The sequence below is a fragment of the Cupressus sempervirens genome, chromosome 4, assembly GCF_028749045.1.
Source record: "Cupressus sempervirens isolate cs-2001-9-10 chromosome 4, ASM2874904v1, whole genome shotgun sequence".
In the NCBI taxonomy this organism is placed as follows: domain Eukaryota; kingdom Viridiplantae; phylum Streptophyta; class Pinopsida; order Cupressales; family Cupressaceae; genus Cupressus; species Cupressus sempervirens.
The window spans coordinates 823,922,154-823,938,351 of NC_143121.1; the positions used below are offsets into that span (position 1 = coordinate 823,922,154).

Genomic DNA, 16,198 nt, shown 5'->3' on the forward strand with positions numbered 1-16,198 from the left:
ACGTCCTTTGATAATAAATTATTATCAGTTTTATTCCAAGCTTCTGTTTTTTTATATTATTACTTCTCTTTCTTTTATTTCCAACTTCGCCCATATGCTACTTTAATCTTTATTTTTGCTGCTACAAAATACTTATGAATATAACATAAAGTGTATTCATTCTGACTGTATTATTGATTGAATACCAATTACGTCTGAAGTTAATGAAAAGACCTTCATCCCAAAAAACTCTCTTCCAATTATTCCTTCTCAAAGTTCAGAACGAAATTTCCCAACATCCACACTTTCACCATTCTTTCAAAACAGCAGGCGTGTAGTGGCATATGATATGGTATAGGAATGTCAGGAATCAGTTTTGATCTGTACACAAACTCTACTTCTCCTTTAAACTATGCCGCATATCCCTTTTAATTAATATTGGATGCTCATACGCTTAATGTCAATAGGATGATGCTTTGGTTCTTAACGGCTGATGTACAGGTGTTTGCACTTCTTTAAGTATTTATCACCTTCAATATACTCCTCGGCTTTCTCTGCCTACGAAATCCTTTGCTTTCTGCTTTTCCCAGCCTTACAACCTTGCTCTTCTCGCTGCTTGTCATTAGCATTAGGAATCGATAGTTATAGTTGAGATGGTTAGCATTGGGTTGCAAGGTGCACCAATTGATTAATACCTTATTTGTAATAAAATGATTGATAATTCATAATCTACTGGTTTATTCACAAGGCTTATGAAATGAGATTCCCATGAATGAGTACAGGTTTGTTCTTTTATGAATTCTTCAATAGTCTAGATCCAAGTGAAATCAAAAATTATTCCTTAGTGATTCAACATTCAAAATCCCAACTTTTCGATAAAATTCAGTCTTCCACATATTTGTTTTTGTAAATTTTTATTTTTTTTTAAAAAGATCTTTTTGGTAATGGATCTCTATCTAGGAGCAGTGCCGCTTAAGGATTTGTTCACATTTTCTTATTTTTGGTAAATTTATTCTTGATAAAGCTTCACAGGTTGGCAAAAAGACTTGCTCTAATACCACTTGTAATGTTCCGTTTTGGGACATTTACATATTTTCCCATTTTCATCCGTACCACTTTGATAATCTTCCGATATGATGATTCTTCTCCAAAGTTGATTCAATATATATATAATTTTATTATAAGGGTCACGTCCTTTCATTATATCAATAATAATAATATAGTTATATTATATTAATTATATATTTATATTAATAAGTTTTTGATTAATCAATATAACTATATTAATAAGTATATCATTTATATATTTTTTATAAGATATAAATATTAAATATGTTATATAACATTGTATGCTTATAATAACATATTCAAATATATGTTATTATAAATATAATATCATATTGTATTATTGTTTATATTAATTCTTGTATTATTAATATATATTATATTAATTAGTCTATTAATCAATTTATTATTATTATCATTAGTTATTAATATTATATATATTCAAATGTGAATACATTATAATTTTCTTTGGTTTCATAATGTAATTATAATATTTATTATTATCTATTTATTATTATTCTTAATTATTATTATATAATATGTTATTCAAATATCCTTAAATTTGGGGTCATGACATAATAACAACACATGCATCAAGAATACATAAATACCATGTAATCCAACATGCTATTCTACCAACATCTCTAATCCATAATAGTGATATTAAGACATCCAGATAAAGTAAATGCATTAGCAAGAGAGTACAACTACTCATCAAATACGTATACAACATCACAATGAGGAAACATAACCCTAAAATACATCATCTAAACATGATATCAAAACATCAAAGCTATAACATAAATTACAAGGAAACATACAACAGACATACCAAAGATTCAAAGTGAACATCAAGCTCTGACCTCAAAATTGAAAGCAAACCGTCTTTGTACATCGGTCCCCAACAGTGGTATAGGTAGTTGTGCCTCCCACCCACGTAGTACACTCAGGCCCACACCCGTTGTGCCAATGGAGAGAGTGATCCAACCACAATCACATAGGACAATCATAGATGGATAATATATGCGCTAACCAAAGTATGATACTAACATCTAATATGATCATGAAGACAATGTAGTACATCAGGTCACTGGTCAGACCCACTATATGATAACTATATAGGGACTCTAGTGGAGTGTATGCCACTTGGAATCAGGAGGCCCAAGCTATATGTGGTATAATAGCACACTCCCCCAAGGAGGCCCAATACCTCGTGTGGTAACATGCTCCTGTTGGAGGCCCAACACCTCGTGTGGTAACATGCTCCTGCGGGAGGCCCAACACTACACCCTTGCACTGGCTCCCTCGGGACATTTGAAAAACTTACAAGTGTTTACTTATCATTAAGTTTAATTATTCCATTTATTAATTTTGGTTATCACTTATATAAACCTCTTTACATTACCTTATTGGCCACTTCCGAGCTGAGGTATACGACATAAGCCATTCCACATGTCTACCCTACATACCCATGCTCATTACATGATGAGTTCTCGTAGGCGATGTAAGTTTCCAACCCAACCCCAAAATGAACAATCCCTTTAGCGACCTATATCTGAGAGTTTGGGTCTTGCAAGATCCCTTCATACGCATGCACACATGTTCGTGTGTGGGGCACAATGAACTTCACAAATATTTTCAAGTAATACCAATGCAAGGGTTCGATGAGAAATCCAAGAATGAAACAAGTATAGAAAACTCACTCAACTAGCATATATCTGGAAGTAGGAATTCGATACAAATCCCAATATTGCAATAAAACACCAAGCATCATGAACACACTCAACTAGTCTAAATCCGTGAGTGTGGATTCAACAAATCCCAATGTCCATGAAGTAAAAACATATTATGAAAGGAAACATGAATTACAATCCATTTCTACAATAAAACCTAATGCCCCCAAAATCCCAACAAATTATGGGTGGCACACAAATCGAGGCAAGGAAAAATGGCCAAAAACCAAACTTCTTAGATAATTATGAAACTAGAAACCCACCACTAAAATATGGTCAAACAAATAAGGGTCTAGAAAGATTTATAAACTAGGCTCAAAAACCCTATCCAGAAAATCAAGCCAAATTCCCAAGTCCTCAAAATCAATTTGAATACAGAACTTCGGATTGGGAAATAAAATACCCTAGAATGTCCTATAACCATTTCATTTCCATGATCCTACTCATTGTAGCGAGGGATACTAAATCAAATCCTTAATCAAGACAAATAGGGTAGCATGCAAAAATTGGATGGCACACAAAACAAGGCAATGCCAAAAACACCCAAAACTTAAACATCTTGGAATTCAATGAAATCGAAAACCCATTGAGAAAACATGCCTAAACTAAGAAATATCAAATAAAATTTGACTTCCAAGGACACACAAAAACCGACAACATAAAAGTGCCAAAACTTGCATTTCTAATTTCCTACAAGGAAATGCTCATCCCCATCCAATTGGGTGATGCAATTGCATAAAAATAGAGGTGAACACTAGTTTTCCACTCTAACATTTAGCAACCGAAAATGAAAACTAAGATGAAGTGAAAATGATAAAACAAGTAAGCCCTACCTTGTAGCCAAAAGGGCAAAATGGGAAAAGCAACTAGAAAATAAAGAGGCCGCCAAATCGGATGAAACCATCAAGGAAGTAGAGAAATCTCGATGTGAATCCAATGAGTTGCTCCATGCACAAATCCGCCAAGCGGATTGATTGCAACGAGCAAATGAAGGAATTCCTCCAAGAGGGTTTGCAGAAAATTCCTCATTTCTCAAAACATGAAAATAGAAAAGTGAGAATAGAAACTCACTTTTGGCGTAATATAAGGAATTCATGCTTCACCTTTGTGAGCATCACCTAGATCCAACAAGTGCTAAATGTTCCATTTATTCTCATGAGAGATGGATTTGTGACTCATGAAACATGGGTCAATGAGTTTGACTCAAAAACTACTTAGTTAAATCCTGATAGCAATATCACAATTTGACTTGTGGAAAATATCTCCTACTTATCAACTGATGATCTTAAGGGGCTTTCTAATGAATGGTCCATAAGACACAACACTCGATGAAGGTTTTGTAAATGGGGTTGTAAGTAGAGTGGGTTTAACTATGGAGGAAAACTTCATAGTCAATTGCACTCAAGATGGAGTAGTACTAGGATGGATGACCTCCCAGGAAGTCCTAGTGCTTCACCTCTATGAGTATCACCTAGATCCAATGAGTGCCAAGTGTTCCATTAATTCTCATGAGAGATGGATTTGTGTGAACCACTACTCATGAAACATGGGTCAATGAGTTTGACTAAAAAACAACATAGTTAAATTGTGATAGCACTATCACAATTTGAATTGCTATGGAAAATATCTCCTGCTTATCAATTGATGAGCTTAAGAGGCTTTCTAATGAATGGTTCATAAGGAAAAGTTACTTGGTGAAGGTTTTGCAAACGGGCTTGCAAGTAAAGTGGGTTAAACCATGGAGGAAAACTATGTAGTTAAGCGCGTTCAAGATGAAGTAGTACTGAGATGGGTGACCTCCCGGGTAGTCCCTGTGCTTCACCTCTGTAAGCATCACCTAGATCAAATGAGTGTTAAGTGTTCCATTTATTCTCACAAGAGATGGATTTTTCTGAATCACTACTCATGAAACATGGTTCAATGAGTTTGACTAGTAAACTACACAGAAATCCTCATAGCTGTAATAACCCTTATTGGCTATATCCTTACCAATCATCAATTTACCTTTGCTAATCAACAGTCTAACATTTCATCAAACATTTGGCAGTCTTTACTATTATTGTTACAAATTTGATAATCTAATTTTTGAAATCACGCTAGAGAATGCAATTGGGCACTTACAATTTCAGATCAGTTTAATACTAAGAAGTTTGTACGAATGCCAACACTAATTCATAATTCTCCCCTACGAACTGTGCAATTATATAATTCTAAAAGACAAAAGATTTGCTCCAACTTTAATTCATTACCAACATTGTTTCAAACATACAGTAGCAGCAATAAAATATTAAAATGCCAAGAACCTAGAAATATAGATTGGCTTTGATTTTTAATTTGCAATCCAATGTGAATCTACAATAACCCCTATAATATATATCGCAGGCCTTCCAAGGATAAACACAACCCTCAAAATATCAAACTGCTGCCTTGAGGAATATCAACAATCCTTTAGCATGCACAATGACTCACCAAAATTAATCATAGGTCTTCCAACATTTCCAGCAGTCAATGAATTCTCTTCCAAATCAAACAAATCCCTTAGGATAAAACGACTTCTTAGATACAATGTAAGACAATATAGAAGCTTCAAAGAATGCAGCATATAACAATCACTATACTTTAGCAGTGATTCTAAATAAATCTTAAGAACTAATTCACAATACCTTAGCTGTGAATTACCAAGTAACTCAGAACAAAATCTTAGATTTGAATCTACAATACTTCTGCTGTAGATCCAATGGAACAACTCAGAATTCAGACCCTTATACTTCAGCAGGGCACAAAAATCAGAACTCAAAAAAAGCCACAAAGGCAACAAAAGCAAATAAATATTCAAGCGTGTTTTTCTCAACAAATGGGCTTGTATTTATAACCTCTAGATTCCCTTTTGTTTCCAAAATGCAACTTCACTCAGGAAACTTCACCACACATTAATTAGAAGCTTCCATTAGATTCTCTCACTTCACTTGGATTAACTAATTAATAAATGACACTTTCCACTGATAACTCATCCTTCAAATTAAGTGAAATTATAAGGTTAAATCATAACTTTATAATAAGCCATTTAATTATTTAATAATAATTTGGCCACTAAAAATATAATAACTCCCAAAACACTCATCATTTAAATGTGTTGTCTGAAATAGAAGTCATATTTATTATTTCTCCATGTGACCAAATGCACTTTCCAAAATAGAAAGGGTCCATCTCAATCAACACCGACTTATCACAAATAGTAAGTACACAAAACTATGCCCAAATCAAGTCCAATCTGAGCCAAACAAAGACCAACCTGTAGCTTATTGATTTGTGGAGAAGATAAGACCCTCCCAAGTCAAGCCATTGCCTCAAAACATACTCTATCCACAATAATTAGCCTACAAGGATCACAATAATAGGCTAATCTCTGAAACTCCAATGGTGGCAAAAATGGGGACATTATAGTCCTCCCTCTCCGAGATTGCTTGTTCTCAAGCAATCCGGCAATACAGTGAACTCCAAACTCTACCTGGATCCCAAATGAAGTACGTGGCATCCCTATCAACACTGAAACAACTGCATGCCAATATCATTAGGTCCATCAACATTGCCTGCAATATAGCACACAAAACCTGTGTTGATGATGTGAAAGATAACTCTATAGGAGATCTCAACATACTCTTCTTCCCCGTAGCCACACATATAATATATACTGGACTGGAATTGTGATCATCACCAACAATCCCAGGAAAAGATGTAGCTACAATAGAACCATATGCAATCATGCCAACTATACCTACAATAGGTGTAGCCATGTCAAAATATGTGGCCAAAGGAACATCGCCAACTGTCGCAACAAAAAAAATGAACTGAATCTGCAGTTGGTGAAAATTGAGTCCAACTCCACTTGAGTGAGTGATCAACATCAACCTCAAACAGTGGATTGTGATAAGACCATGTTCCATCCATGTAAAATATAGGATTGTCCACAAAGTGAACCTCACCATTGTGTTGATTTGAACTATAACATGACTCTGCCTCGACACTACTCACCTCATCATCAATGACATGTGTACAATCATTAGGGCACACATTAACAACTGTATGCATGCTGCTAAAATCCTCGCTAGATGGATGGTTTGACAGAGAAGTGGTTGCTAATATGACTCTATCCTCACATGCTCCTACTCCCACTATTGTTGCATTGCCATCAAATACATGATCCTGGGAATTCATGCCAACAACTGCATCATCTAATTCAACACGACATGAATTCTCATCACATTCCACCTTCATTGTGCCCAGCTCATGTGGTGACTCATAAGAAATGTCTTGCACATCTGTAGCCACAACTATATCATCACATTTCGCTCTTCGAAAAAGCAATATCATGCTCTACTCAAATCTTGGATTTGAAATCAGTCGGGTCATTTGTTTGTGATTTTGATTTAGCTCATTCACTAGCACATCCAACTATTTCACAATACCCCGTATCTCAGATTCTCCATCCCTAGGCCGAGATGTACGTCCTCTGCGAGTATAATATCTACCTGGAATGAATCTCCTGTCATCATCCATGTCACTATACAAATCACAAAATTAATTTGGCAATCTCCAAAGTAAGCAACGACCAAAATGATAACTGAGCCCAATTCCTGTAGGCTGGCAGGAAACCGCTCTGATACCATTGTAATAACCCCTACTAGCTATATCCTTACCAATCATCAATTTACTTTTGCTAATCAACAGTCTAACATTTCGTCAAACATTTGGCAGTCTTCACTGTTATTGTTACAAATTTGTTAATCTAATTTTAGAAATCACACTAGAGAATGCAATTGGGCACTTACAATTTACAAAAGTAAATAAATATTCAAGCGTGCTTTTCTCAACAAATGGGCTTGTATTTATAACCTCCAGATTCTCTTTTGTTGCCAAAATGTAACTTCACTTAAGAAGCTTCACCACACAACATTAATTAGAAGCTTCTATTAGAATCTCTCACTTGACTTGGCTTAACTAATTATAAATGACACTTTTCATTGATAACTCAACTTTCAACTTAAGTGAAATTCTAAAGTTAAATTATAACTTTATAATAAGCCATTTAATTATTTAATAATAATTTGGCTACTAAAAATATAATAACTTTCAAAATACTCATCATTTAAATGTGTCGTTTGAAATAGGAGTCATGCTTATTATTTCTGCATGTGACCAAATGCACTTTTCAAAAATAGAAAGGGTCCATCTTGATCAACACCAACTTACCACAAATAGTAAGTACACACAACTAAGCCCAAATGAAGTCCAATCTAAGCCAAATGAAAACCAACCTGTAGCTTATTGAATTGTGGATAAGATAAGACCCTCCCAAGTCAAGCCACTGCCTTAAAAGATCCTCTATCCACAATAATTCGCCTACGAGGAACACAATAATATGCTAATCTCTGAAACTCCAACATTGGCAAAAATAGGGACATTACAATAGCAATATCAAAATTTGACTTGTGAAATCAATTGATTTTAACCCTTAAATCATCGTGAAATCTGATTTGCAAATGCATCCAGGAGTACAATCAAAGAGCTGTTCCAAATACCATAACTTTTCAAATCCTTTTTGACCTCGCATATGTGCATATAAAATTATGTGGCCTTAGATTTGGATTCCTTATCAATGTTCCATGTTGTAGCCAACTGCGCGGATAGTAATTCCATCATTCAGGGGTTTGTCATACTACTGGTTCAATATCCCCTATTTATGCTTAAACAGTGATACTTAATATAATGTGGAGAGTTCAGTACTTAGTACTGTTATCACAAACTTGCTACTGGACAACTCAACTAAAACATATGCAAATCATATCAAAATCTTTAGCGGCCTTAACAACATCATCTATAGTGTCTGCACTACCTTCTCTCAAGCTCGCTAAACCATATTGTCTTTGTCTTCTGTGAAGCTTGCTGTACTCTGCTTGTATACTGTATTCCTGCTTTATGATTAGACAATTTTCTAAGTATCCTTATACAAAACTTAACCTTTGACTTTAGTGGCCTCAATACTGTATTATGTTGCCATTTATGACAACCCTAAAAATACTACCTTAGTCAAATTGCCATCAGGCTGGCCCTCAAGTCCCAAGTTAAGAAGGGACGGTTGTTTCAATGAGATGATGGTTTTAGATTGTTTTAAGAGGCATTTTGGTTTTTCGAGTTATACTGAGAACTGTTTTTTTTTGTTTGGCAAGTTGAGGTTATGAATTGATGTATTTCTATGTTGATTATGAATATATTAGGTGAGGGACCCACTTCACTCAGTTTATGCATAAAAAGGAAAATTGAACTTAGCCCAAATGCTGATATAAATCAGTTTAAAGTTTTTTATCTACCCTCTTTAGCAACATGTATGGCAAGCTTCGGAAATCATCCCAACGATTGACATCATTCATCATACGCCTCTAACAATTTTCCTATAATTTAATTTCTTGTTAGATTTCATGCATCAAATATGCCATTGCCAGTTGCATTTCTTCTCTACTGGTGCTAATATTCTGTAGATTTTTGTTTGCACTTCTGTTTGTGTAGAGCTGAAATTACAAAGCGGCTTCTGGATCTATCAAGCTCAATGAAGGATTCTGAGACCAAATAAGACATTTTTTTCCCTTCAAGAACTCTAAGAATGGAGATCTGATCATACTTACATGGCACGCTGAGATGTGGAGAATATATGTTGTTGATAACCAAAAATTGTCGTCATCAAACTATTAAATATATATTTAAGCTGCGGAGAAAATTGTATAGTATTCCTTTGAAGTTTTCTTGAGTGTTTTGCTAAATTGTACGTTTTGACCATGTAGAACTTATTAAGGTGAAATTTAACTTCCCTCTCACCGCAAAACTATCTGCGTCATAATGCAGAAAATGATCTTTCAACAAGCATATTTCCATACTTTTCTATGGTAATGTTGCCTTTGCAGCACAAATATTGTACAAAAACTGAAGCAAATTTAAGTTAACCGTAGCCCGTGTAAAGGTTGGGGTATTCGTTAGTATATATTGCTTATTGAGCCTTCCAAAGTTTATGTATTTACAGTACTGGTAGGAAAATGTGAGAATTTCGTTTTTACCATATAAATTATAAGTATCCATGATCCCATACATAATTATTAAAATTTCATGCAGAGAGGCACATACAAGGAAAACCACTCTAACTTTCAGAACAATTATATTTAAAATGAATAACTTTATAATATATTCATTGAAACTATTGCACGGTATTGGAATCCGTTGTTATTTTACATAAAAGATGAAGTTTATGAGTTAAATTGTGCCTAGCAACCACAAGAACAAGCTTTTGTAAAAGGCATACCTTGTTCCAAATGTTAATTTCATGCTCCAAAGTTCCAAACTATGTCCCAAATAATTAAATTTTATTTAATGTATGTCTTACAGATTAATCCTGCATAGAAAATCCCATCTCATTTCATCTACAAGCATGCAACTAAATTTCGCCCTCCACCAGCACCCTAGATATTTGAAACTGTAAAAAGAAAGAGTGTGTAAGGTGAGCATAACATAAAATGTAATCGTTGAAATCTAAGTTAATGGCATAAGGAGTTTTTCCATTCTGTCATAACATAGTTTAATGGCAAATAAATGACAAAAGGTTTGTATCACAATAACTCATTATCCTGAAATGCAGAAGGCTAAGAATGTGTTGAGTAAATGGACCTACAAAAAGGTCCATAAATCATTTCAATATGATGTTGCGTGGGAACCTTGACATGTTCCCAAAACTTCTGCACACTTATACAGAAATCTGGGGAGGCAAATTTAACAAGGTAAAAGTTAAGAATAAAATTTGTTTACATTCACCTAAATAGTGATTAAAAAAGGGTCAAATTAGAAGTAAAGGATAAACGGAACAAATTAGATAGAAAAAGAGACAATGTACCAGTTTTTAAAATTCAAGGCATTCCCATAGCATCGAGAGACATAGAGAGATTAGTCCATGAATTGTTCAAATGAAAAGTATGTCCAAAATAATAGAATCGAGTGAATGATTATTTCATAAGTTTTGTAGAAGGTGACAAATTTATTGTTAAGTTACAATAAAACATTCTAGTAAATAATATGTAAATGAATTTCAATTTTTTTATTGGTATAAGTGGATTGCAAATCTATATGTCAAATTATTGTTAATGTCAAAAGAATATTTAATCATAGAGAATTTACCATCACAATACATGGTTGTTATTCTATGTTGTGAATGTGTTAGCTGTTTTTATTATCAAAAATAATCTTTCAGAACTTAGTAAGGTGGTGAACAAACATTAATCAAACATCTTCAAGATACAAAATCAAGTCACATTTAAAAGTTTTCTTTTAAATCAAACTTTTAAATTTAGTCAAATTGTTGACTCATAAGAACATAGAAGTAGAAGATAGATACATAACACATTTTAGAATAGATATGCATAATATCAAAATAAACATGCAAAAGTATAATGATCAATTTTTTGACATTACAAAGACTCGACATCTTTATGCAATATTGGATTTTATATAAACACCAAGTTGAGATTTTTATGCAGTTGGAATATTATTTTACCACCACTTATTAACTTAACATAAAAACATAATAGTGAAGACAACGATGATTTCATCCAGCAAAATAATGATATAAAAAGAGCCTAAATTATCATTAAATTCAAGTCTTTTAGCTAATAATATAGATTATTTATTTTCAAAGAACTAATTTACAAGACTACTATTATGGAAAAAGATAGACCGCCAAATATCCATTTGAAAATAATCAACTAATCTTCTCAATAACAATTTAGTTGTGTAGAAAAGTGTAATCAGTAGACACAAAATTAAACCGTGAAAAAAATAGACATAATATATAAATCTGACATAGCTAGCTAAAATATAACTTCAAAATATAAGTAATTTAACTATCGTAACACTATATTACTCTATTTGCACAAAAAGCCTTACCAAAATAAAATAGATGAACACTTTTTATCTTATTAATTTAAATTGAAAAATTACTATGAGAAATTGAAACTTTAATTAGACATTTAATGTTTTTTTCTATTAATTATCAAGTATCTCAATACAAAAGTACATTTATAGGTTGTATAGAAAAGCTCAAAAAAATGCATGGTAGGTATAGGCATTGTCCATTTTGATATGCATATCAAAACTTTGATACATATATAGTAGACAATAAAATCTACATGAAAATAAAATATTTAGGAGGTAATCCTTTGCACCCAAGTCACCCAGGTAGAAGCTTCATCTATACACATCAGTTCTCTATTCTCTTGTACATACTATGCATATTCAATTAGATCAACCCCAAGAATCTCAACATCAACATGAATGATTGTCATAGGTGTGGCAGCTACATTGTACCTTTCTTGTCTCTCTTCATCTCATTTCTCTTTGATTCTACCATGAGATCATTTGGGACTACCTCCAAGGATGTCCTATTTGCATCTCTCCTCACCCATGTAAGTCCATGGGAAAGAATCTATTTGTTTTATCCTTTAGAAAATCTTGAATTTGCTTCTGGTTGAACCTCATGAATTTAGTAAAATGCGCATCAATATGGTGATAAATGAGTTTCTGCAAAGACTCAATAAGGTGCCTCACTTACCACTGAAAATATTGTCATTCTTGATTTTTAAATATGTCATATTAATTAAATTGAAAAGCTAGAAAAAGGAGATTAGAAGCTTTTTTAAGGCTATTGATGTAACCAAGAACTATTTTCAAACAATCAATGTTAGAGTTTCCCCAATAGAGATGGTCCAACCATGCAAATAGATACACCACAACAAAAATTACAATATATGATAGTGAACAACACAATGAACCAACTAAATCGGTATTCTCATAAACATAGAACTAAGGAATTTACATTAATTGGCTTGCAAACATGCAGTCTTATATTTGAGGCATGCAAGCTTGATTATTACATAAGTGAGATTCTACTATTCTGCTTTCTAGCACTACTTAGTTGTTTAACAATATTATTGCTCCCCTATAAAAGAACAACTACAACACTTATTTACAAGATTGCAAGCCACAAGTTGGCCAGACTAATCACATTCTCTAAAGATGAAAACATATTACAACATATAATTGAGGACCCAAATCTATAAGAAATTCTCCAAGTAAGTTTGCTATGTTGTGTGATTGTGATGGAGATCCACCATGAACATACTAACATAGAGAAATGTGTCATTGATCATCATGGATTGTGATAAGCCATCACAAGATTAGATCATTCCATCATAGTCGCTATAATAGGAATAACAAATAGGACCAAATGCATCTTAAGATAACTTCATCAAGAATGAACCAAATGTGAACCCAAACATAGATTTACAATAATGTCTAGAACACATCATAAGGATCACATGGATAAGTCAACTACAATTATCAAAACACAAAACATAGTAAAAGGAAAATAAAAAGAGAAAGGAGATAACTAAAATCCAAGAAAGTTAGATAATGAAGAGAATGTTACCAAGAGAGTAACATAAAATTGGAGAAATTACCTAGAGAGTTAACAAGGAGACAAGATATTTTGAAAGGGGAAAAGCATAGAAAATCCCTTATGAATTATTATGAATGAGGCAAATTCTAAGAATAAAAGAGCAAGAAAGTTCCTTGTTTACAATAACATCAATGTGCAGAAGAATGACAAAGGAGCATCTCTTAAATAGAGGTGTGGAGAGAAGTTACAAAAGTAACTCGCAGTGAATGCCATCATTTATAATAAGGTTGTGCAAAGTGTCAACATCATCTTAAGGAGGATAAACCATTCTCCTTATTAAAGGGATTACAAAAATCACATGTCCTCCACATTTGTACAAGAGGACAACAATATGACATGTCCTCACACTTGGACAATCAAACAAGCTAGTTATAGGGATCCTTAGAATATCTCTTATTTAATACAAGGGAAAGATTAATTTTCTAACACATGTAAGAAACTGACAAACAAGAACAAGATCGTAAAGGAAATATTTCTGGTTGATACAAGATTGCTAGCTATCCATGGATACTCCTCCATCAGACACTCTAAGTGAATAGAATATTTTTTCATAAGAGGGACCTATGAACATCTAATATGACTTGACATATAAATTGCACACTCATTCTTAATCTAAGTATCCATTTTATCTACAATAGTCATAGTCTGCAAATGACTAATCATACTATAGTTGTATCTAGACTTTACAAAACCCAATAGTATACCCTTTCTCATTCGGTATTACTCTGCTACTACTTCAACTATCCTTTCTTTGATCACCAAAATCATGCAACTTTTCTTTGCCTTTGGTTCTTAGTTTCTTACTTATTACTATGTATTTTTGTTGTTGCAACACTATCTTGTTGTCACTATCCCTCAACAACTCATAAGGTTTAGATCCAATCATGAGATCTTGCTTCAACTATACAATCTCGAACACATTTTCAGCCACCTGCTACACATCGGTCACCATATGATCTACAATAGTTCAATTCTTAGAGTTGTAATTCTTCATCATATTCAATCTCTTTGTGCTTATTCTTTCCTCCTTCAAAGAAATCAAAGTAAACTTATTTTCATCCTTCATAATAGGAACTATATTCCTTCTATAATCATGAATAAAACTCTTATCATATTGCCAAGGTCTACCCAACAAAACATGACTAGCACTCATGTTAACCACGCCACATAATGCCTCATTCTTTTAAGGTCCAATATTGAAATTGACCCAACATTGTTCTTTAATTTTCACCATTTGACTATCCTAAAATAAACTTACCCCATAAGGAAAAGGGTGTTTAAGTCTCCTTAATCTAAGCTTTTGTACTATTACATCTAGTATAGGGTTATGAGTTCTTGGACATTATCCATAATAACCTTACAACACTTGCCTCTAGATTTATGCACAATCCTAAACCAATTCCTCCTTAGCACACAATCAACTTCTTTCTTAATCAATAATATTCTTCTTCACACTGAAGATTCTCCCTTATTAGGTGCAATCATACCTTCATTAGGTTTATACATCACTTACTCCTAATGGATTACATGGTTTTATTTACTCACACCACTTCTAGAAACATTTGAACATTAGAAAGATCTATGTCCAAAATTATCACGTTTGAAACAAGTACCTTCGAACTTTATTCCTGAGGAATCATCTGATTGGGTTCTTTGTCAATCACTTTGTTCTCTTCACTCTTGTGACAAACTTATTTGTCCCTTCCTCTAAGGTTTCTTTGTCTCCTTTTCAACTTATCATCTGCCTACAAGGTATATTGATAAACATCTATTGGCATAATTGATGTACATCATCTTGAAGAGATGTGACACTCATATGTTTGATGATTATTTGGTTAATTATTATGTCGTCATTGATAGCAACTTGAAGGTTGGTTATTACTTTTATATCAAAGATTTTAATTCTAGATTGTACAAGATATAAATTAAGTGTGCAGTTGGTTTTTATGTTGAGCAAAGTGTGTGTCTAATATGAGAGATTCATAGATTTCATATGTGCAAATTCATATACTACACATAAGTATGGGAGGAGTTATGATTGATTGAAGCAAGAAAATATAGTTTGGTTAGTCCCTTTATGAGAAACGGTGAAGGATTTGATTGTTCTATCAAATCTATAATGTTTCAAAAGATTTAATTAATAATTTATTATGTTTACTCTATTAGTGTATAATTCTATGATTGCACATGATTTAGTTTAGAAGAAGGTATATTTTGGATCGCTTAAAGAATAGGAAGGAGAATGAAGAACATGTTAAATGTTTCTATTTGATCTCTAACTAGTAACATGTAGGTCATCTATAACATATCTTTCACAATGCAAATTTGTTTGACGATGTAATAAAGTGATATAAAACCAATGGGTTATGATGGATCAATTATACATTGGTAGTTGTGATAAAATTTCTTGAAGTTGTGCATTCATTGGAAAAAGTGAAATATCCAAATGATTTGCTAAATGAATGTGCAATTTAAATGGATGATCGAGTGGTTTCAGCTAATGATGGTTTAGGGTTTGGTAATACGGTCTAGTCAACCTAAGGTGGATTTTAGTTGTAAAATATTTAACTTAAGATAGTAGATTTCCCTAATGTTGAAATGTCTGTTTATATGGACAAACTTTATTTTTGCAAGGTAAGTAGACATCTTTAGATCAAGAAAGATTGTGTGATTAAGATGGTAGTTGAATGTTTACAAGAAGATGCAAATGATGAACTAAATTAGATTTCTAAAAGTAATGGTGAAGTTCTATATCTAGATCACTCTTAATGTTGAATCCTAATAGGTTCTAAAGTTCAAATTCTCTAACAAGATCACTTTTAATAGGGTGAGAAAGATCCTAATAGATCTGAAGTTAATTCCTTTAACATGG

General features: G+C 33.1%; 1 protein-coding gene across 4 annotated transcripts in view; it reads left to right on the plus strand.

Moving 5' to 3' along the window:
- The window catches only part of CLC-E (chloride channel E), a 168,852-nt gene extending 159,044 nt beyond the window's left edge, over positions 1–9,808 (plus strand). For all 4 annotated transcript variants that reach the window (XM_089827029.1, XM_089827030.1, XM_089827032.1 and 1 more), the window contains one exon: positions 9,342–9,808. In XM_089827029.1, coding sequence (XP_089683155.1) covers positions 9,342–9,405 — 64 coding nt within the window. In that variant the 3' untranslated portion in view covers positions 9,406–9,808. The remainder of the gene's footprint in view (positions 1–9,341) is intronic.
- The last annotated feature ends 6,390 nt before the right edge of the window (positions 9,809–16,198 follow it).